This window comes from Festucalex cinctus, chromosome 3 (genome assembly GCF_051991245.1).
Source record: "Festucalex cinctus isolate MCC-2025b chromosome 3, RoL_Fcin_1.0, whole genome shotgun sequence".
In the NCBI taxonomy this organism is placed as follows: Eukaryota; Metazoa; Chordata; class Actinopteri; order Syngnathiformes; family Syngnathidae; genus Festucalex; species Festucalex cinctus.
In genome coordinates this window covers 12,094,893-12,116,043 of record NC_135413.1, presented here as the reverse complement: position 1 = coordinate 12,116,043, position 21,151 = coordinate 12,094,893, and the positions used below count along the sequence as shown (strand labels likewise).

Here is a 21,151-nt window from a genome sequence, read left to right as displayed (position 1 = left end):
AATTCACCCAAGCAGTGGATTTGACCCTTTTTGATACAAATAGTTATTTTCGAACCAGGTGTTTTTAGTGTGTTCGATACAGTACATTGCTACCACCAATACACCACTCAACAGCAGTCAAGAGAAAAAAACATGACATCAGTTATGGCTGTTCGAAATAAAAGCGTGTTAAATTTATAGATAATTTCATTGTCAATTACGCAAATGTAGTTCAAGGAACGTTTGTCAAATAGCCATCTTGAATGAAGATACAAAACATAATGCATAAATTAGTATGCCAGTTGTAAATATGTTGATGTATAGTTTACAGGACTCCCAGGGGATACATGGACGATTGTTACCTTATTTTTTTGCTTCTTAATCATAATTGTTAAAATCAGAATGATTTTTATTAGCCAAGTGTACTTAAACACAGCCAAATAACAGTAACTTTGTGTTATTCCACCACAGAGGGGAACCATGCCTTCTTTTGCAATCAGTGCTCCATGGGCTTCCTGACGGAATCTTCGTTGACAGAACACATTCAACAGACTCACTGCACCTCAGCTGTGGCAGGCGGGGCAGCCTCTGGTGGAGCGGTGGCCAAATTGGAGTCTCCTGTGCTACAGTCTGCATCCCAATCATTCATGGAGGTAAATAAGTGGAAGAATACAAAATCGTATTTTGTGTTTGTTTGTTTGTTGGTTTGTTTTTGTTTGTTTGTTTTTTAATTAGAAGCTTGCGTATAGTGCAACATTTTTTTTCAGGCTACTAAATGCACTGTAACTACTCATCTTTTCATCTTAATTTACCTTGTAGGAATAATAAAGTATCACAACTATAATGATATACTGAATACTATATGTGAGACTGAGACATTATATGCCTTTACTTTTTATGGTCATTAAAAGGTTATTTTCCACACACAGGTTTACTCTTGCCCCTATTGCACCAATTCTCCAATCTTTGGTTCACTCCTCAAGCTCACCAAGCACATAAAAGAGAACCACAAGAACATTCCATTGGCTAACAACAAGAGACAGGCAAAGGTGGCTGACCTAAGCCCCGCCTCCTCTGATGTGGAGATCTCCTCCCCGAAACGCCACAGACTGGGAGGGGACTCCACGCCTTCCATAGGGAGCAACGGGGACTACCCATGCAACCAATGTGATATGCGATTCGCCAGCTTCGAGGGCTTCCAGGCCCACCTGAAGTCCCATTTGGAGATGCTACTGAGGCGCCAGTCCTGCCCCCAGTGTAACAAAGAGGACTTTGAATCCCAGGAGGCGTTGCTGCAACACCTGACTGTGCACTACATGACCACGTCGACTCAGTACATGTGTGAGAGCTGCGACAAGCAGTTCTCCTCAGTGGATGACCTGCAGAAGCACCTGCTGGACATGCACACGTTTGTGCTCTACCACTGCACACTCTGCCAGGAGGTCTTTGACTCCAAGGTCTCGATACAGGTGAAGGAGCTACAGTTTACGTTCATTTCCTTACAATATGTGACCTGCCTGAATAAGTTGATGTGTAAGGTACTGGGTTTTTCTCTGTCGTTTAGGTTCATTTAGCAGTGAAGCACAGCAATGAAAAGAAGCTTTTTCGCTGCACAGCCTGCGCTTGGGACTTCAGGAAGGAGACAGAACTTCAGCTCCATGTTAAGCATAACCATGTGGGCCAGAGGGCAGGCCTCCCTGGGGGGCTTGGAGCAGGTACGCCTGCCAGTATACAATGAGAGGAGATAGCTTTATTGTTTTCACAAATACACCATACTATTCAGTCTATTGACTCGAAAAAGCCACAATGACCTCCCCGTTTCCATACATAGGCAAATACAAGGGACAAAACTGTCAACCTTTCTGTAGTAATTAACCACAAGTGGACACTACTGCTTTGACCACCCTTCTTCCTCCAACATCATTGTAATGTACAATTAAGTTCATGTGCAACAGCTATATTGCCTTTTTCAATAACAAAGTTGATCACCTTCAACTTGGGGGCTACTATTGCAGTACATCGCTTGAACAAAGCAGCTGTGAATACCAGTCTCAGTGATTGCATATTTAATTTAAAAACAGTTAACATTTCAAAATGGAACTCATCAAAGATTTAATTACCAGTAAAGACAATTTTGATGAATTAAAGAGAAGCTAAGAATAGATGTGGTAAAGCCGTAGAGGTTATAGCTGGAGAGAAAGGTTGATGCTTATAGTCGAAGAACAATGACACAAATTGTCAATGGAAAATCCAAATTACACAAAATAGGTTGGGGTGTCATTTGTGACGTCTAAAGATCTATACATTATTAGAAATTGTTACTATTAACACTAGGGATGGGCGAGTACCGAGACAAGGTATCGGGCGATACGCAGTCATTTGTTGGTATGGGCAATACCAGTATCAGTCGCCCTCTTGTGGCACTTTTATGATCTGGAACTATAAAATTAGAAATGTGAAGAATAGATAATTTCCATTAATTTGATATAATTGTAAGGGGGAAAAAAAATCTGCATTGAGATATATACCGATTGATCTTCCTTTTTATTATATGTATCAAAAGTATTACTTGGTGTCGGTGAGTACTCAAATTGAGTACTCATACTGGTATCAATTTGAAAAGAAAGTGAATCAAACATTCCTCGCATATGTGTACACTGTAATCTGGTTTGTGTGTCAAAGGTCTCAAGCCCAGGAAGTGCATCTTCTGTGGAGAGACTTTTGGAACGGAGGTGGAGCTCCAGTGTCACATCACCACTCACAGCAAGAAGTTCACGTGTCGCTTCTGCGGCAAATCCTTCCACACCATCCCACTGCTAGAACGACACCTCAGGGAGAAGCACTGCATCTTTGACGGGGGCAGTATCACTGGCAACGGAGGTGGCACGGGGAACAGCAGCAGCCAGAACGGCACGCCAAATGGACTGACTCAGTCGGTCAAGAGAGGAGGAGGAAGCGCAGGCGGCGGAGGTGCAGGTGCCGGGGAAAGAACGACAGTGGCGGCTGCCGAGCAAGCCGACCTCCAGAACATGCTGTTGAAGAACAGCGTCTCCGCTGTAGGAGGAGATACGGCCAACAGCCATGAAGCCAGCGGGGGTGAGGAAGAGCTGGACAATTCTGAGCCCATGTACGCCTGCGACATTTGCGGAGCGGCCTACACCATGGAGTCCCTTCTTCAGAACCACCGGCTACGTGATCATAACATCCGACCGGGAGAGGATGATGCTGGTAACTGAAAGCATATATATCATCATCATCGTAAAGTTTCCAAGTATATTCAGTAATGTTTCTGTCAATTGTGAATGTTTACCAGGTTCGCGGAAAAAGAAGGCCGACTTCATCAAGGGGAACCACAAGTGCAACATCTGTTCCAGAACGTTCTTCTCTGAGACGGGGCTTCGCGAGCACGCGCAGACGCACCGCGGCCCCGCCAAACACTACATGTGTCCAATATGTGGCGAACGATTCCCCTCTCTGTTAACCCTCACAGAACACAAGGTATGCAAATGCTGCTCATAGCCTAATACTGTATATTAGTGGTGTGACGGATCTCAAAAGTCACGGTTTGAAGTCAGGTCACGGATTTGAGCCACGGATCGGATCTATTTTCGGATCATTAAAAAAAAAAAAAAGACCAAAAGATTAATAGTACTTTGTCTTCATTTATTTTTTTAAAATGCTTGTCCACATTAAATAATAATTAAAAAAATAATTAAATCAATTCAAAATATCTAATATATACAGGTAGCTGTTTAGAATTTAGTGTCTTCATTTATTTTGTAAAACGCTTTTTCCCATCAAATTAAATTAAAAAATATATTCAAAATGTCTAATATAGGCCTTTAAGATTTAGGAACACAACTTTAAGTGCAATATGAGTCAGAAACATTCTCATTTTATGCATGTGTAAAATAACAAGGTGCTTAAACTTGTGTTCCTGCCATCTAATGTTTTTCTTTTTTAATGGGCAAAAGTTTTTTTTATAAAATAAGTGAACTCAAAGTTCTATTATCTTTTTTTTTTTTTTTTTTAATAATGAAAAGACCTCAAAGTGTAATTTAAGGCACATTCTCTTCCTTTAAACATGTTGAGTGAATTACAAAGTAGCCTTGGTCCAGAATGTTGAAAAAGAATTCAAGTAAGCCAGTTACCACTTACCAACTGTCAAACTAATTTACAGCTACCAGCCAAGCACCCATAGGTAATGTTAACAGCTAGCTGCATCATGCAAGCCAGTAGCCACTCACATTGGAGACTTCAGCCATACAATGATACATTAGTGGTTTCCTAGCATCCTAAATTAGCGATTGAATATGAGTTCGGGATAGCGTTGTGATGATGTTGGTCGCAACTTAATGTCAATCAAAGCTACAAAGGTCTAAAAAGGAAGTCAAGCTAGCCATAAGGCCACAACGTGGGACACTGTGGTAGTAAGTAAGGCTAAGGCTATTTGCATTGCCATCAGTGTAAACAAACTTTATTTTGAAGTTGAGTATGTTTCAGCTTCCTTCATAAGTCTGAACGGTGTCCAGTCCGTCGTGAATATGCACTTTGTTGTCCCCAACCCCCACCACCACCCCCAGAACCCCCCCCCACCAACCAATCCGCGGATCGTAGGTGATCCAAACCTTGGGGCCTGATCTGAACCGGCCACAGATCAACGCTGCTCATAGCCTCATACTGTATATACTTATATATATTATATATATATACTTTGTGCTCTAATATCATGACATCTTTCCCATACACTCTCTCTACCCTTCACAGGTGACCCACAGTAAAAGCCTGGACACAGGAACCTGTCGAATCTGTAAGATGCCCCTGCACAGTGAAGAGGAGTTTATAGAGCACTGCCAGATGCACCCTGACCTTCGAAACTCCCTGACGGGCTTCCGCTGCGTCGTCTGCATGCAGACCGTCACCTCCACCCTGGAGCTTAAGATCCACGGCACTTTCCACATGCAGAAGCTCTCCACTGGTTCTGGTCTTGGAGGAACCGGAGGGAGCTCTGGGAACGGAGCAGGGAACGGTTCGGCCTCTTCCTCCCCCAACGGGCAGCTGCAGCATCACAAACTGTATAAATGCGCCTTCTGTCTAAAGGAGTTTAAGAACAAAGGAGAGCTGGTGAAGCTGGATGTCAACGGCCTGCCTTATGGACTATGTGCGAGCTGCATGAGCAGGTAACGAGTAACAACAGTGCTGTCTAATGTAATAGTTAGTATAGCGTCTATTGTCTTGTTCATTGATATTCCCATTGCAAGATTTTCAAGGTTGCATTAAAATGCAGTCATGTCCTAGGTAGGAATTTCCCAAACTGTGCACAGTTGAATGTACATTCCAGTCCGATATTGTGCTGTCGACTAAAAACATCTAAGACGAAAAAGACAAAAGACAAATAACTAGCAGCTTTCATGACTGACCAATTTATCAGTAATATAGTGAAAATGGGTGGAATTTACTGGTCTGCCTCTAAATCTTCTTGTGCCCCTAAAATTTCAGATTAGAAGCCACTATGCTCCTAGTTAAAAAAAAATAAATAAATAGTCTGGAGCCCTGCATTTAAATCTGGATCTTGAACATGAAGCAAATCTAATCCAATGACTCGAGAAAATCCGATATTCAATTCCATCAGGGGCACTAACGGCCAGAGCCCCAACCAAGGAGGGGCTCTCACACCCGGGGACACGCAGGGAGAGAAGCCTGCGTCTGGGCTCAGGTGTCCCGAGTGTGGGGTGAAGTTCGAAAGCGTGGAGGACTTAGAGAGTCACGTCCAGACCGATCACCCCGAGGTCAGCCCTGAAACGAGTTCAGCGGGGAAGAAGGCGGAGGCTTCACCTGCACCCAAGGTGAGATCTGATTTTGTGATGTGTTGCAATATTGTGACAAACAAATACAACTCAGTGAGAAAACATTACCAGAACACATTTTTAAAATGAAATTTTGGAGGCGATGTCATGCAGTCGGGGGCCTTCCTCCATAACTGAAGTGTTGCTGTTGTTGGCTTGCTGCTGTTTTCTGTATCTTGCTCGCGTGAGTGAATGTGGGGAGCTGCCCACTGGGTCCTGTGGTTGGGGTGTGCTGTGGCATGATGGGAACTGTGTGCTCTACTTGATATTGACAGTCAGGCTCCCGGGGACCTGCCGCAAGTCTGAGTTTGAGTGTGTGTGTTTGTTGTTGTTGTTTTTTTCCCTACGTGTGCATGTGCGTGTGTGGGAGGCAGTTTTCAGGGACCCTCTATCTTTCCTCCACCTTTGTTTCAACGTAACTTGACAGCACAGAGAGGACCAAATAGGGTGAGGGTGTGTGTTTGTGTGTGGACGTGCACATGCATGTCTATCAAGGTGCGAGCAACAAAGACACAATGGTATTGGGGCCTTGGTGTATTTATGTGTTTGTGCATGAGTGATTGCTGTGTGCAATGAATGAGTAAACGGGTCCTCTGCTTCTTTCGAGCGTTGTTTGTCCAACTGTTTAGTGTCTTTATTTCTCTCTTGTACACAATTGTTCTTTCCATTATTCTGTTTGAGATTCTGTGATGTTTAATATTCATTCCTTTAGCCTGTACTAGTTCTAAAGCTCATGAGTGATTTGGCATGTTTACAAATACAGGTATATGACTATTGACAATTTGTTCAAATGAGATACATTTTTCGATGTATCAAAAACAACACAGCCATCACAGGCTTAAAGAGGAAGTGAACCCAAAATGTTTCTTTACAATAATATGTTATATGCAGGCTATGCAGCTCTACTAGTCTAAACATGGTATTATGATTAATATTGTGTTTGTGGAATATGCGTCAAGCAGCAAAATCCACCCATTTTTATTCAACTCTGGAGCCCAAGGGCAACTGTAATGTCGGGCTGGGCAAAAAATAAAATCTCATCTTTTTTTTTTTTTAGTCATCCTGGACGATTATGATTGTAATCGATTTTAATCTAATAAACCCAACATAAAAAATATCTAAAGGTGTCATTTATTCAAAAATATTTCCTGTGCAAACTGTTTAGACAACAATAATGTATTCTAATTTTAAATTAGTTTTAGCGTAAACTTAACATTCATAGTTTGTCCTTAAATGCCTCAATTACGCAGTTGGTAGCTATTGTGAACCCGTTTTGTAAACCTCCCATCCAGCATTCTGCCACTTGTGCAAAATTGCAACTCCCGATAACATTTGGATGAAACAGAACATAAGAATAACTGTTTTTAATAATCCAGACGAAGACAAAAGTGTATTTATTTATATGCACCTCAATTTTACGATTGAGCAAATTTTCAATGATTTGAATTTTGAAATGACAATTAATCAAATTAATTCAATTGTATTGCCCAGCCCTACTGTGATGTCATTTTCAGTCAACAAGTGAAAAAATGACTGCTGACTATTTAACTGAGAAATAAAAAAAATATTTTTGTTTGTTTTTCACAGAAAAAGACCTACCAGTGTATTAAGTGCCAAATGACATTTGAGACGGAGCGAGAGATTCAGATTCATGTTGCAAATCACATGATCGGTGAGTGAGGCGCATCTTATCCCCTCTGTTATTTTTTTTTTATTTTGTGCGGGAAAGTGTGTGTGCGTGTTTGTCACGTCAGTCTTGGCTAATGACAATGAATGACAATGAAACATGTTCCCTCTTGTGTTTGTCTAATATTTCCGCTGTGAAAACACCCCCGCACACACGCGCGCACACACACGGCTGACAACTATTGCAGTGTTTCCCAAACCTTTTCTGCTCAAGATCTAAATTTTAAATGTTCTTCCTTCTTGGAGTTTTTTATTGTCATAAAATCAACGTTTAAGCGGACGGTGACAACAGACATGAATTTAGAAAAAGACCTTTTCCAAGACATGTTGTGCCTGCTTAATGATCAATAAAATAGCTGAGAGCATTTTACTCTGACAATCAACAACTCAATAAAAATTGAGCTGCACCTCATTTGGGGTTTCAACCTTCAGTTTGGGAAGCTCTGCTTTTAGTTTTATGTGTAACTGAAAGATTAAAGTTGACAATGCATATAGAGTGCTGCCTCGTGCTGCATTGGTGAACTTTTGCAAGCTTAGCCACCTGATAAAACTAAAGAAGTAAACACAGCCTAATAAATTAATCGGTGTATCGAAGGACCGTGGGTATTTAAGTGAAAATGTCCTCAGTTAGTTAGAAGTCTACTTTATTTATTATTATTTTATGAGCTCACCCTAACCTACGAAGGCACTTTTCTCCTCTTGAAACTAAAACTGCTGCTTTAGCATCTCTGTCGTCATGGAGATTAACGAGGTGGACTCATGAGTGGTTCTCAAGGTAAAAAAAAAAAAAAAAAAAAAAACCCTGTGTGAGAGAAGCTGTGGGTGTTCATACACCGACATTGTTCAGCGTCTTCCAGTAATGTCCCTAGATATGACGCCAGTTGGAGACCCACCGCTGGAGTAACTTTAACTTATTCCCCTGTGGTACACGCAGCCACTGACACATAACCATACACACCGTGATTCACAAAAGCCCGCATGACATCTTCTCCCATCCACTTCTGTGTGTGGTGGATGCTTTACTGTGCCACAGCACAAAATTCCTTTCATTGTTTTTTTTTTTTTTTTGCTCTTCTAACACTCACTTCTCTTGCTCTCTTTCCATAATTTTTTCCCCATTTGATCCACTCAGACATCAACGCATGGTTGTAGTAGTATTGGGTTAATTAACATGCTAATTGTGTGAAAGCCTAACACTGAGTAATTATGAAATTGAGGCAGATTATTCTGGGAAGCTTGCACAGTTCCTATTATTACATTTTGGCAGACCGCAAGCTCAAGTGATGTCATTACATTATTTACCTTCTTTATGTTCTTTCTCTGCTCACTGGCCAGTATCACAAAAAGATGATCATATATACGCTCAGTAATGATGCATAGCATGTACTTGCCTAACGGAATTCATGCAAACATTAAGGTTTACTCTAACTTTCAATAGCTACTGTACTCTCTCCTACTTGATGAAAAGAGCCAAATTTGTAACTCATACTTGTACTTATCACAGCTCTGACTGGCTGTGGAGAGACGATCAAGGCCAGTAATGTGAGTGTCACATGGCACCATGGGTAATACTTGATGCCTCCCGCGGCCCTGTTAATTACGTTGTCAGATAAAGAGGAAGAGAGACAACATTCGGGCTGATAGAGGAAGGAGAGGTCCAGTGTGTCTTGTCTAGAAAAGAACCCTCACGGCACAAGTTTGACTCATTTGGACAAGAGCCTACAGTTGCAATTTTGCTGGTTAAAAACTTGTTGGTAGAATTAGTCCTTGACTGCATGCTCCAAGAGAGTTGCATGCAGCCACTAATGTCCCACTAATCACCTCAGTCTGAATTCCTCAGCATGTGGCCCGACCTCTCGTACACGTGGAGACACACTCTTAATGTTTGCTCCTCCTCTCTCCTTCTCTCTGCAATACACATGCTTAACATGAAGCCATGTCTGCTCCAAACATGCACTCCGTGACCACATACTGAGCTACACGCTCGCTCCCCACTTCTGCTGGTGCTAATCAGTGCGAGTCACCAATTAGCATACTGATTGTGACCATTGCGTTTTGATCAGGCCACATGCATGCACTTCTTTCACACTAAAACGTTTTCCTCTTCAGTGTTAGTTTATTTTCAACCAGGTATAGGATGACCAGATTTTCGAAATGAAAAACTGGGACTATACAATTTTGCTGAAAATTCAAATATACAAGGAACTTTTGCTAAAAAATAATAATAATAATAATCGCTAGTCAGTCTGAAGACCGGTGCATTTGTTATTACTTTAGTGAGTGCTAATTATGGAGGTAAATATTCATACCCGTAAAAAAATAAATAAATAAAAAATTGCATCTGTACAAGTGGTGATTTGTACCTGTTTGAAAGCGCTATATAAATAAACTTGAGTTGAGTTGAGTAAAAAGAAAAACATCTACCCGTAATATATATATATATATATATATATATATATATATATATATATATATATATATATATATATATATATATATATATATATATATATATATATATATATATATATGGAAAAGTCTTGATTTGTACCTGTGGAAATGACAACTTGTAGTCGAAGAAGTCGCCACGAGGAGTCACAAAGTGTTTTTTCACGTGTCTTTTGCACCAAATATCTCACAAAGTATGGAGCAAAACTGATTCGTACTTGTGCAGATTGCTGATTTGTACTCGTACAGAAGGGGTGTGTGTGCTGCTTGCAATGCAGGGTCATTTTCACCAATCAAGTGAGAAGGATTTACTTATAGGCATGGTCCAAAGTTTTTTCCTTTTCTGTTTGTAAACAAACCATTCAAAACAGACTCCTCCCATGACAACTCCCGACCTCCACCCTAAAATGAAAACGGCATTTGCCTATTGGCTTAGCTTCCTCTATTGCACGGTGTAAATATAAGTTTGACTCTCGTGATATATTGCCCAGTTACCCTTGTCAGTGTGACATAGGAGCCTAGCATGTCAACAAATTAGCAAGCTAACATTTTCTGTGCTTAGAACTTACCTTACAAGCAGGCCAACTCTGTGTCGCTCTTCAGCCCAAGCTGCTCCTTCAAGGCTATGAAGCAAGTAAATGCCAAGCCAATATTCACTCTTGTTTTCGACAGTGCACTATCCGCTGCCCATTTTGTATTGGAATACTTCCTCTTTTTCTTTTGCTATCGCTGAAGCCACTCTGCTCGTTTGCAACAGGCCACCTGCCTACAGTGACACGCCATCTGATTTTTGAGATGTCTTACTGCATGAGTGGTCATTGAACGCACCTGGAGTCAACTACCGAATGAGAGTGACTATAATAGTTGCTTCTTACCCATGGCATTATTTTTTCGTTTTGTTTTTTTTAATTTATTTATTTATATCTCACAGTCCAACACTGTAAATGCGCTGCCAGAAAAGCTTAACTTTTGTTCATTCTGACTACATTTCCCATGATTCTTAAACACGGAAGCAGGAAGTAGTTCAAGTTAACCATTAAATTCCGTTTTAAATTGTTTATCGTATGAATTGCTAAGACGAATGTGTGGTTGACAAACACTTTGCCCAAGCAATTGTCTTGCTGACTGGACAAAGAAATAAATTGATATGCACGGACGGGACCTACAGAAAAGTGGGACAAAACAATGATGCTGGCAAAATTCACTAGGACTCAGGACACATCACAAGGCTCAAAACCGGGATGCGAATTTGTGATTTTCTTTAAAGTCCACTTGACACACTTTGTTTTCCCCTAATATATAATACTGTACTGTATTTGGATGACTAGACTTTAATTTATCGAACCCTTTCCTTCCACCCCCAAACTCTCACACCATTAACAGAGTACATATTACTAACCGTGCCCATTCTCTCCTCCACTCTCCCCAACCCCACCTGCCATCGGGATGGCCTGTAGAAGAGCCCACCTGTCGGCAAGGTTTGTCCCCTTTCTGTCTCACACTCTGAGCAAGGCAGCAAGCATTCCGCTGCCTCACTGCCCACCAGAATCTCATTGACAGTTTTTGATTTGCTATGCTCAGTTTGCATGATGAAAGTATTGCAGAAATACTATATACAATGTTCACAATAATGGAACATGTGTAATTTAAAACAACACATGGGGAGGGACACATTTTGTCACAGTTAATCCTCACGTTCACTCTCCCAATCCCAGCTGCATGCCTCATTGTCCCTCATACTACATGCACAGACACACACACTGATGCGCGCACCCACACACGATATTATTTGGCTGTCCACTCACCTGGAAATAAGGGTTCCCAGTGGAGCTTGCTCGGTAATGATGTGTCTTTGGGATGAGCTTTACTTACCTATTTTCATTAACGTATCCCATTAATGTTCTTACATTAATTCTCCTTACCTCATCACATTCTCCTGATGAGTTCCTAATCACCCGTAATTCTAGAGTGCATCCTTCCAGTATGGTTTCATGCTTGAAATGTGACGTTGACTGCACATTTATTTAGGTAAACCCAGCAGGTTGTTTTCTATGCTGCTGCTAGTTTAGAACAGTAAACCCGCAGTCAACCAACCGATAGTCAGCCAGTCTATTAGCCTGCATTGAAATCGCTGATGCGCTTCACTAGTAATGTCTGGCTGCTGTCTTAAGCAGCCATCCCAGTGGCAGTTGCAGAGCGGGTGTCTCTGAGCGTCATGACCTTCTTTACACTTGTGCATGAATACGCCCAACAATATATATTTGTATGTGTGTGTCCTGATAAGCAAAGTCTGGCCTGGTAACTTTGTGTTGCTAATGAGGCGTATAAGACGCTTTTAGAGTGAAAGGAGGTGGATAATGTGGCACACGGTTCATTCATGTGCATGTGTGTGTGTCTTTGCTACCAGCCAGACACATTGATGTTTTCTTTCGCCCTGCCGCACCTGGACTAATAAGCCTTAGACTAATCTGCCCCTTTTTTTTTCTCTCTCTCTCGGTGTGTGACTTCACTAATGCTCTGTACTTAAGAAAACACTTAGGCTCACCAGTCTTACATGAAATTGATATCACAACAAGCATAGGGAGATTTGCCAACGTTCCTCAACAGCAAGTATCAAAGCTGAGTAAAGTCTTAAATAAACTGGTGTACTTAAGGAACATGGCTAATCCCATCATAGGCACAAGCGTCCAGTCTGAGGGACTTTGAAACGCCACAGGAAATGTCTCGTCTCTGTGGATGTGTTTAAATGAGTTGTTGTTTCTTAAAAGATGGAAGCATTAAAAGCATTTCACACACTGACCCCCAGTTGCCCTCACTGTGGCAGTCAATTAATGAGAGAGTTTTAGCATGTAAAATTTGGAAAAACGTTCTTGTTAAAATCGTACGACTTTAGACAAGTCTTAATGTCATTATGTTTGATCTCTTATGGGATGTCAGCAAGGATGTTTTACAGGCAACGTGGTGGGTTAGTGTCAAGCATGTCTGCCTCACAGTTCGTGTGTGGCGTTTGCAATATGCAGCTTAATTGAAGTCTCTAAATTTTCCATATATGTTGATGTGATTGTCAATGGTTGATTATATTCTGTATGGGTTTACGTCGCTTCTGGACCGAAGACAGCTGGGATAGGTTCCAGTTCACTCGGGACCCAAACAAGCTATATTTGGGTTGTATTTTTTTTTTTTTTTTTTTTTACTTTTTGCTTGGCTTTTGTCCCCCACCTCCACAGAAGGTTACCAGTTACAGCAACTTTAGAAAAAAAGTGTAACAATGGTTCTAGAAGAAACTAGAAGGAAAAATGTAGCAAGTGATACATGCATTTCTGTCTTGGCTGTGCAGTACAATATGAATAAAGTGACATGGTGAAGTTAATAATCAGCCAAGGAGAAGAATGGCTTTAGTTCAATCAACACACAAAAGTCCTGTTTGAATTGACTGATTTATTTGAAGACTTGTTCAGAGTTTATACATATCCACACTCTCCAGTTCAATCAGCACTTTTAATATACAGTCAAACCTCGGTTTTCGAACGCTTCTGTTCACGACCAAATCGGTTTTCGACCAGAAAATTCGAGAATGTTATGTCTCCAAAAAATCGGCTCTCGACCAAACTGAAAAAAGCCGAGCGTACCTGAATGCCACTCACTCGGGAGAAAAAGCCGAGTGTACCTGAACACGACTCACTCGGGAGCCGAGCTAACTCGAATGCCCAGGATGCTTCCTTCCTGTTGCACATTCGTGTTCAAAGTTCGTTCGGAGCAGACCTGTTCATTATTTAGGCAAATCTGTTTTGTTTTTTTGTTTTTGTTTTTTTTCATCATGTATTAGCCCCTAATCATGGGTCCAAAGAAAGCAAGTGCAAGTGGTAAAGCTGGTGAAAGTAGTGCTCAGAACTATTGAATTTAAAAAGAATTAATAGCAAAATATGAATCAGGCGTGCGTGTGTCTGTGTTAGCGAAGGAGTTCGGGATGGCGAAATTGACGATAAGCACCATCCTAAGAAATAAAGACCAGCTTAAAGCAAGTGATGTGGCTAAAGGATCTAGTGTTTCTAGCAAACAAAGGCCACAAGTATTGGTACAACTTTTGCTGATTTTCGTCAACGAGAAACAGTTAGACGAAATGTTTGCATTTTGTTTTTTCTTTCATCATTTTAGATAGGATTTCTTCTATTAAAATAAAACAGTGTCTATTTCTACCCTTTTCTATTTATGGTAAACAGCATACAGTGCAGTTTATGGTGTTAAAAAAAAAAAGAACCTTTTTTTTTTTTTTTTTTTTAGACTTGGAACGGATGAAAATTATTTAAATTAATTATAATGGGAAACATTGTTTCGGATTTCGAACAAATCACATTTAGAACAGCCTTCTGGAACGGATTATGTTCGAAAACCGAGGTTTGACTGTAGTTCAATATTTAACACTGAGAGAAAGTAGGTTTTAAATCTCTAATTAGAATTAAATTAACACAACAGAAGTACACTAGTAGCTCTTTTCAGACACATTTGTTTTCCCTCATAGTCATTAATTTGACACATTGCCAGTTCACCCTGACTGGGATTTGATCCCCAGTACCCTGTACCTTAAATTGGCAGTGCTACCCACTGTGTCATCCTGCCACCACCACTCGTGTTGCATAGCGATTATAAAAAAAAATATTTGTATTTTTCTGTGTAAATTACTTCAGAAATAGAAGACAAAACAGTGGAATATCATCCTTCATTTCAGTGCACAAAAGTCCAACTGTGTGTTCAAGACCATCAACTTTAATCCAACTAGTTGAGATCGTTTCTAGCTTGTCACTTTTGCCAGTCTCTTTTGTGAGTGAAAATGTCTTCATGAGCACAGTCATTTTGTTAGAGTGTCAGTGTTTCTCAGTGATGAGGAAAGGAGGAGGGAAATGGTACTAACTTGTGCAACGGTACGAAAGCAGTTAATCTAGCACTACGTGATTACTCAACAGAATGTTTAAAGATACTCTTTGGGAGTGAAAATCAACTCTCAACAAAATAACACTAGAATTTTAACACTCCAATTGTGAAAAATGCAGAACTAAAGTTCTGCATCTTTGACTTGATTGTTAACCATTTTCAATTTTGGCTTTCGTCGCTCAGAGAAGAAGCTTATAAAATCTTTTCATTCATTTAGGTTGTGTTTTAAAGAAAAAGGCTCGGAGATGTTGACGCTGGTTGGTACTGTGATGGTATGAACATAGCAGATGACAGCCCACCCTCCCCCTCTGTCATGTCTTTCATCAGTCCCTTCATCCATCCATCTAGCCATCCTTCCCTACATCCCGTCCTCCCTTCTTCCCTCGCCACCTGGAGCCAGCGAGCCATGACACCAGAGGGAGGGAGGGAGTGATGATGAAGGGACAAGGGACTGGGAAGGGAAGATCACAGAGGGGCCAAATGAAGGAGAGGATGAAAGATGAAATGGGACTGATTGTAAATTAAATAAGATCTGAGATTTTGCTGTGATAGAATTAGCCATCTTGATGATATATTTATTGTTAGGTGTGTTTAATTCACCACTGGGTTTAAAATGTTTGAAACAAGCAACAGTCACCAATCATTTGACTTCCACTTTGACTGTCACAATAATTGCGAAAAGTAACCTGGAAATGTATCTACTCTGGTAGGGAATGGATTTTAACCATGTTATTAGTGTCTCTATTTGTGTGTTTGTATTGTGTGCCTTGAAAACTGGGAGCATGCAGGCCCCGGAGAGCTCATTTTGTCGTCTTCTCGCTTGATTTACTTCTTTCTTCTGCTGTTTATTACCAGTCATTACAAGCTGTTTGGAAACCTAATAGGACACCCTGACAAATAGACAGGAGAGACATGAGCAGGATACATTCACAACAGTCATGTCTGGTGTGTGAACAGGAGGGTGTGCGTGCGTGGGGGTGTGCATGTATGTGTTCCAGGGAGAATATTTGCACAAAAAGCAGCATTTTACTTAACTTTCATATAAAAGTAGTGTACTTTGCGTGATTGATGTATTTTCTTGCACTTTGTGTTTGTTTCCTGCTTATACTGTAGGCCTGCTACATTTACAACTTACTGTATAGCTAACGCTACCTGCATTCCCCCTCGCGCTTGACTCAAGCCGCCCAGGTGTGGCAGCGCCAGCTGCCAAACAACAATTACACACAAACATACACGCTCTTGCTCTTCTCTTGTGCAAGGCGCTTTGCCTTTATGCGCTTCATAAGCAGAGGCCAAGCAACAATTAACTCGCTGCTTAATTTGCTAACTATTTTGAATTCATTTTGTGCCGTGACAGCTGCATCTGTCACAGCTGGTGGGGAGTCAGTGTGCGGGTGTGGGTGCGTATTTGTATGTAATGTTATACAACGTGGGCTTTTAAATACAGCATGATTAAAGACTTGACCAAGTAGAAATTTGAGCTTATATGTAGGGATGGGCAAGTACAAATACCAGGTATCGGTATCGGGCCGATACCCGGCATTATTTCAAGATATCGGTACTTATGACTCTTGTGGCTGTTTTACCATCAGGACATAGAAATCGGAAGAATAGAAAAAATAGAAAATTGTGTTAATGTTTTGCAATTTTAATTTATATTTTTTTATCTAGGGGCTAGGTGGATGAGTGGTTAGCACGTCCGCCTCCCAGTACTGAGGACTCTGGTTCGGGTCCAGGCTCCGGCCTTGCTGGGTGGAGTTTGCATGTTCTCCCCGTGCCCGCGTGGGTCTTCTCCGGGTACTCCGGTCTCCTCCCACATTCCAAAGACATGCATGGCTCGGAAATTGGGCGCTCCAAATTGTCCCTAGGTGTGCGTGTGCATGTGGATGGTTGTTCGTTTCTGTGTGCCCTGCGATTGGCTGGCAACCAGTTCAGGGTGTACCCCACCTGCTGCCCATAGCCGCTGGGATAGGCTCCAGCACCCCCCGTGACCCTAGTGAGGAGCAAGCGGTTCAGAAAATGGATGGATGTAATTTTTTATCTCAAAAAAAAAACAGAGTAGTGATCGTATGCTAATAGTCAATTTAAAATCAGAGGAGCACTCAGTGATCCGTCGGCTGCTAACTAACAAATAAACCAAAGCAAACTGTGTCAAGTACTATCTCTCGTCCTTGTGCGAGTCAAACAAAAAAAAAAGAGAAATAAACGGAGAATGCAATAAAGGGAATCAGCTTTATGAACGTTAAGCTGAGTGAGGATCGTGAATGAGGGGCAGGATGGATTGCACTGAGGTAGGAGGGGAGTGATTTGTGGCAGGTTTTGGCTGGCACTCAGTACTCTTGCTGAGCAGCTGGACTTCATTAATGGCCGGTGTTAATTACAGGGATCAAGCACACGTACACACACATGCATGCCTATAAGTACAGACACACAACTACATATGCACACTCACACATACTGGGATTCAGGGTCACCTTGCTAGCTAGCCTTGGTTGAACCAGCAGAGTGATGGGTGGATGGTGCCAGGCATTCATGGTCTTTTGACCATTTATATTGAACATCTGGTGTGATGTCATGTTTAAATTGGGCTTAGTAAAGAGATGCGCAACGTGAACATTGTATTTTTGAATCTGGTGCAGGTGGTTTATTTCAGGTTGATGCAGTGATCTTTTATGAATATAGCTGAATTAATAGTTAAGTGAGCTATCATGAGTGAAGACGAGCAGTCATCTCCAAACAAGCTGTTGATCTACAACGGTCCCATCTGAAATTGTGCTCAAGGCAAGCGTCAGAATACGCGGCACATCCCATAAAGAAAGCAGGGAGAAAATAGCAGCACCAGCACAGTAGGAGATGGAATGCAAAGGCATGCTGGGAGTGGTTGAAGGGGGTCGCCTTTGACTCTTAATTACACAGCCCAGGCTTGGAGATTGCAGGATGGAGATGGAAGGAGAGAAAAATAACAGTACATTGATGCTCTTATCTGTTGTCTCCAAGCAGATGTCGACCAGGCTGCTCTCTTTATTGCTGTTCAGGCCTTGTGTGACATATGCGCGCACACGCACACACACATCATCCTGGATAAATCAATGCGTTCTGGTTTCAGTAATTTCCCATGGTGCTTTGCTCTGGGCCCTCTCGGGTGAGCGAGGTGACAAAGCCAACCAGAGGAGACAATCTCTTACTTTCTGTTCTGCTGTTCTAAGCTGTTGTTTGAATTTTTATTTCCTCTCTTCTCATTTTGTTTCCTCCGTGTGCTCGCTTTCATTAACAGGCTTTCTCTTAACACAGTATAGGTGGGCCTCATTTTACGATGGAGTTCCCTTTCTACAGGGCAACGTAACCCCAATTTGGATGTAAAGCTAATGCAGTAGTGAAGTTAGAAATGCAGCAAATATTTGGATAAAAAGCAGACCAAAAATACATTCAACTATAGTTGTCTGTCCAAATGTTGGACATCCTTTTATACCCCTATATCCCATCCCTATATATGTAGTAGAGGTGTTTAAAAAAAAAAAACTCCAAAAAAAACCCCCAAAAAACGGTTTGACCCTGAAAAGCATGTTTTCTTTTTCTCTTTTTTCTTTTTTTTTTTTTTTTTTTTTAAATATGATTCGAATCAAACCAAATCAAATCATTCTACTTTGAAATATACTGTATTGAGGTACACATCAAATTGTCTTTTATTTGCGAGAATATATTTTAGAAAGAAATGACACATTTAAAGTCCTGACAAGCTTATTCAAGTGTATGTAAAAAGTTGGGGAAAAAAATCATTCCATCACACCATCTAAAACTGATCAGTACCATATCGAATTGAATTGTAATCTTGCCGAGTCAAACCAAATCAAATCGTTCCACATTCATATCGAACAGTCGAATCTGTTCACACCCCAAGTATGGGAAACCGTATAGAATCACCTTTTGTGGAGAGATGCACATCTCTAATATCCAGTCAGACTCCCTCACCGCCCTCGTAGTCAGTTGGAACATAAAGATCTCGAACAACAATTCACATTACACAACTGCAGTGCCATTACAATACTATATTTTAAAAAGAAAAAAAGTCAGAGGAGGGAAGAATCTGCTGCAATAATCTCTTTTTGATGACAATTTACTGCTCACACATAATTTTTATAGAAAAGCAAATATATGAACACCAAGCAGAGATTCAGCTCTTACCTTTTACATAACTCACCAGTTTCCATCTATAATGTTTATGCCATTAGTCGACTTCAAACGTCATTGCGGAATAGTCGACTAGTCTCTTGGATGTGCCATCGTTGATCTCTGGATTATGCTCTGTCCATTCAGCCATTTAACTCTTTCACAATCTCTGTAGTATCCAGGTATGCCTTTTAGTCCTTTCTTTTTGCCAGTGATTCTTAACCTGGGTTTGATTGAACCCCAGGGGTTAAGACCTATATTGTTACTATGTTGAGCAAAAAAAAAAAAAAAAAAACTAAATAAATAAATGAAAGTGGCCGGACAAATATGTGCAATATGAATGTGTAAAGGAACGTATGATTTTCCACAGGGTTCAATTCTGGGGCCTCTGCTGTTTTCATTATTGTCTACTTCCCCTGAGTTCCATCGTAAGAAAACAACAGTAGGAGGGTTCGGTGAATGTGCATAGGAAACTGGTGGGCTTCAGTACATCCAACACAGTTGCAGTGCGACACTGAACTGGAAAACTCAAACTCTTGCCAAGAACATTTGTCTTATTTCTAGTCAAATTATGCCCATGTGCTTAATTTTAGACAATATGACTTACAACCAAAATTACACAGATGAAACCCCTTGTTTCAAGACAGTGCATTTTGAATAACTTAAAATAATATTTTTTTTGAGGAATGTTTTAGTTTAAATAAGCTTTTTTTACATGCTAAGATCGTATTATGCTTTTAAGATGTAAATTGTTTAGTAAAAGATCTTGTTTCAAGAAAGAAACCAAAGTTGAATTGAGTCAACACAACTTTATTGAAACTGCAGGTCAAAAGCTTGTCCCAAATGAAAGCACAGCTCATTCATTATTGCAACAATTGATGGAATGCAATGCATATTAAGATTGACAATGATGTCAGTGAGATCATTGAAACGGAAAGGAAGGAGGAAAAGGAGGTAGCAGGACCGTCATCACCGCTGTAACTAAAGCCGAACGCCGTAAGTGCACACGTAATTTTGGTGAGTTTTTTTTTTTTGGCTCATGAGACCTTGAGACGAGTGTCTAACTTGTTTATTCTGTTTGTGCTTGGTTTTAAAACAACACTTCACTTCACCTCTCTCTAAAAACAAAAAAACAAAAACAAACAAAAAAAACACTTCACCATTGTGAGATGACATTTCGGCTGCCGTAGTGTCGTGCGTTTTGTAAACTGAGTACTGTACACGCAAGTGTGCGACAGGCGGCGGCGACTCATGAATTTGAATTGTCCTATATTTATTTTGAGGCTAAATAGGTGTGTAGGTGGCCATATGTTGTGTCGTTCGATTTCATGAATGAAGATTAGAACGGACGAAATTATTGGTCGTCATTACTCACCGTTTAGACGCCGCCGCGTCTATATATGTATATGTATATATATATATATATATATATATATATATGTATATATATATATATATATATATATATATATATATATATATATATATATATATATATATATATATATATATATATAAGTAAAATTGCTTTCGTATGCCAAAGACTTAAGATATCATGGGACAAAGGGGGCATATGACAACTCCTGATTGATTCATTGTTGTGCAAGAGGCTGGTCCCAAGACTTAAGTCCAGATCTCTTTCCCCAGCAACCATTTTCCAATCTCATGTTCTTTATCCTTTCTCATCCTTGCGTTTGTCCTGGATGAGAGTTTCTCATTTGCGACCGATCCAGCCTGATAATAGTGGATGGCAAGCAACAAAATTGCCTGTGCCAAATACACACACTCACTCACCATAGCGCATTAATGTGTACAAACACGGACATCCATCTGGAAATACACACACCGAGATGCTCTCTTACTCGGGCTAACACACACACGGTGCTGCAAGCGTTCCCGGCTCGACGCGCGGACACACGTCGGTGCGTTGAAAGACAACATGTGTACACATGTAGTCACGTAACACTCTGCATGCTCCCTGCTGCATCGCCCCCGGTGCTGTGCTCCCTCTCTGCGCTGTGCCGTACCACCACCTCATCCTCGTCCTCCTTCCTCGCCCTCCTCCCCCACCTCCTCCGTCTCCCAGTACATCTGGC

The 21,151-nt window shown here is 41.0% G+C and overlaps 1 protein-coding gene across 3 annotated transcripts in view; it reads left to right on the top strand.

Annotated features, from left to right (window-relative positions):
- znf423 (zinc finger protein 423) overlaps window positions 1-21,151 on the top strand; it is a 195,778-nt gene that overhangs the window by 67,961 nt on the left and 106,666 nt on the right. For 2 of the 3 annotated variants that reach the window (XM_077515846.1, XM_077515845.1), the window contains exons 11-19: window positions 451-632; window positions 909-1,448; window positions 1,544-1,694; window positions 2,662-3,207; window positions 3,293-3,477; window positions 4,747-5,159; window positions 5,612-5,825; window positions 7,413-7,497; window positions 11,417-11,437. In XM_077515846.1, coding sequence (XP_077371972.1) covers window positions 451-632; window positions 909-1,448; window positions 1,544-1,694; window positions 2,662-3,207; window positions 3,293-3,477; window positions 4,747-5,159; window positions 5,612-5,825; window positions 7,413-7,497; window positions 11,417-11,437 — 2,337 coding nt within the window. The remainder of the gene's footprint in view (window positions 1-450; window positions 633-908; window positions 1,449-1,543; window positions 1,695-2,661; window positions 3,208-3,292; window positions 3,478-4,746; window positions 5,160-5,611; window positions 5,826-7,412; window positions 7,498-11,416; window positions 11,438-21,151) is intronic. The other variant, XM_077515847.1, reaches the window with a different exon arrangement.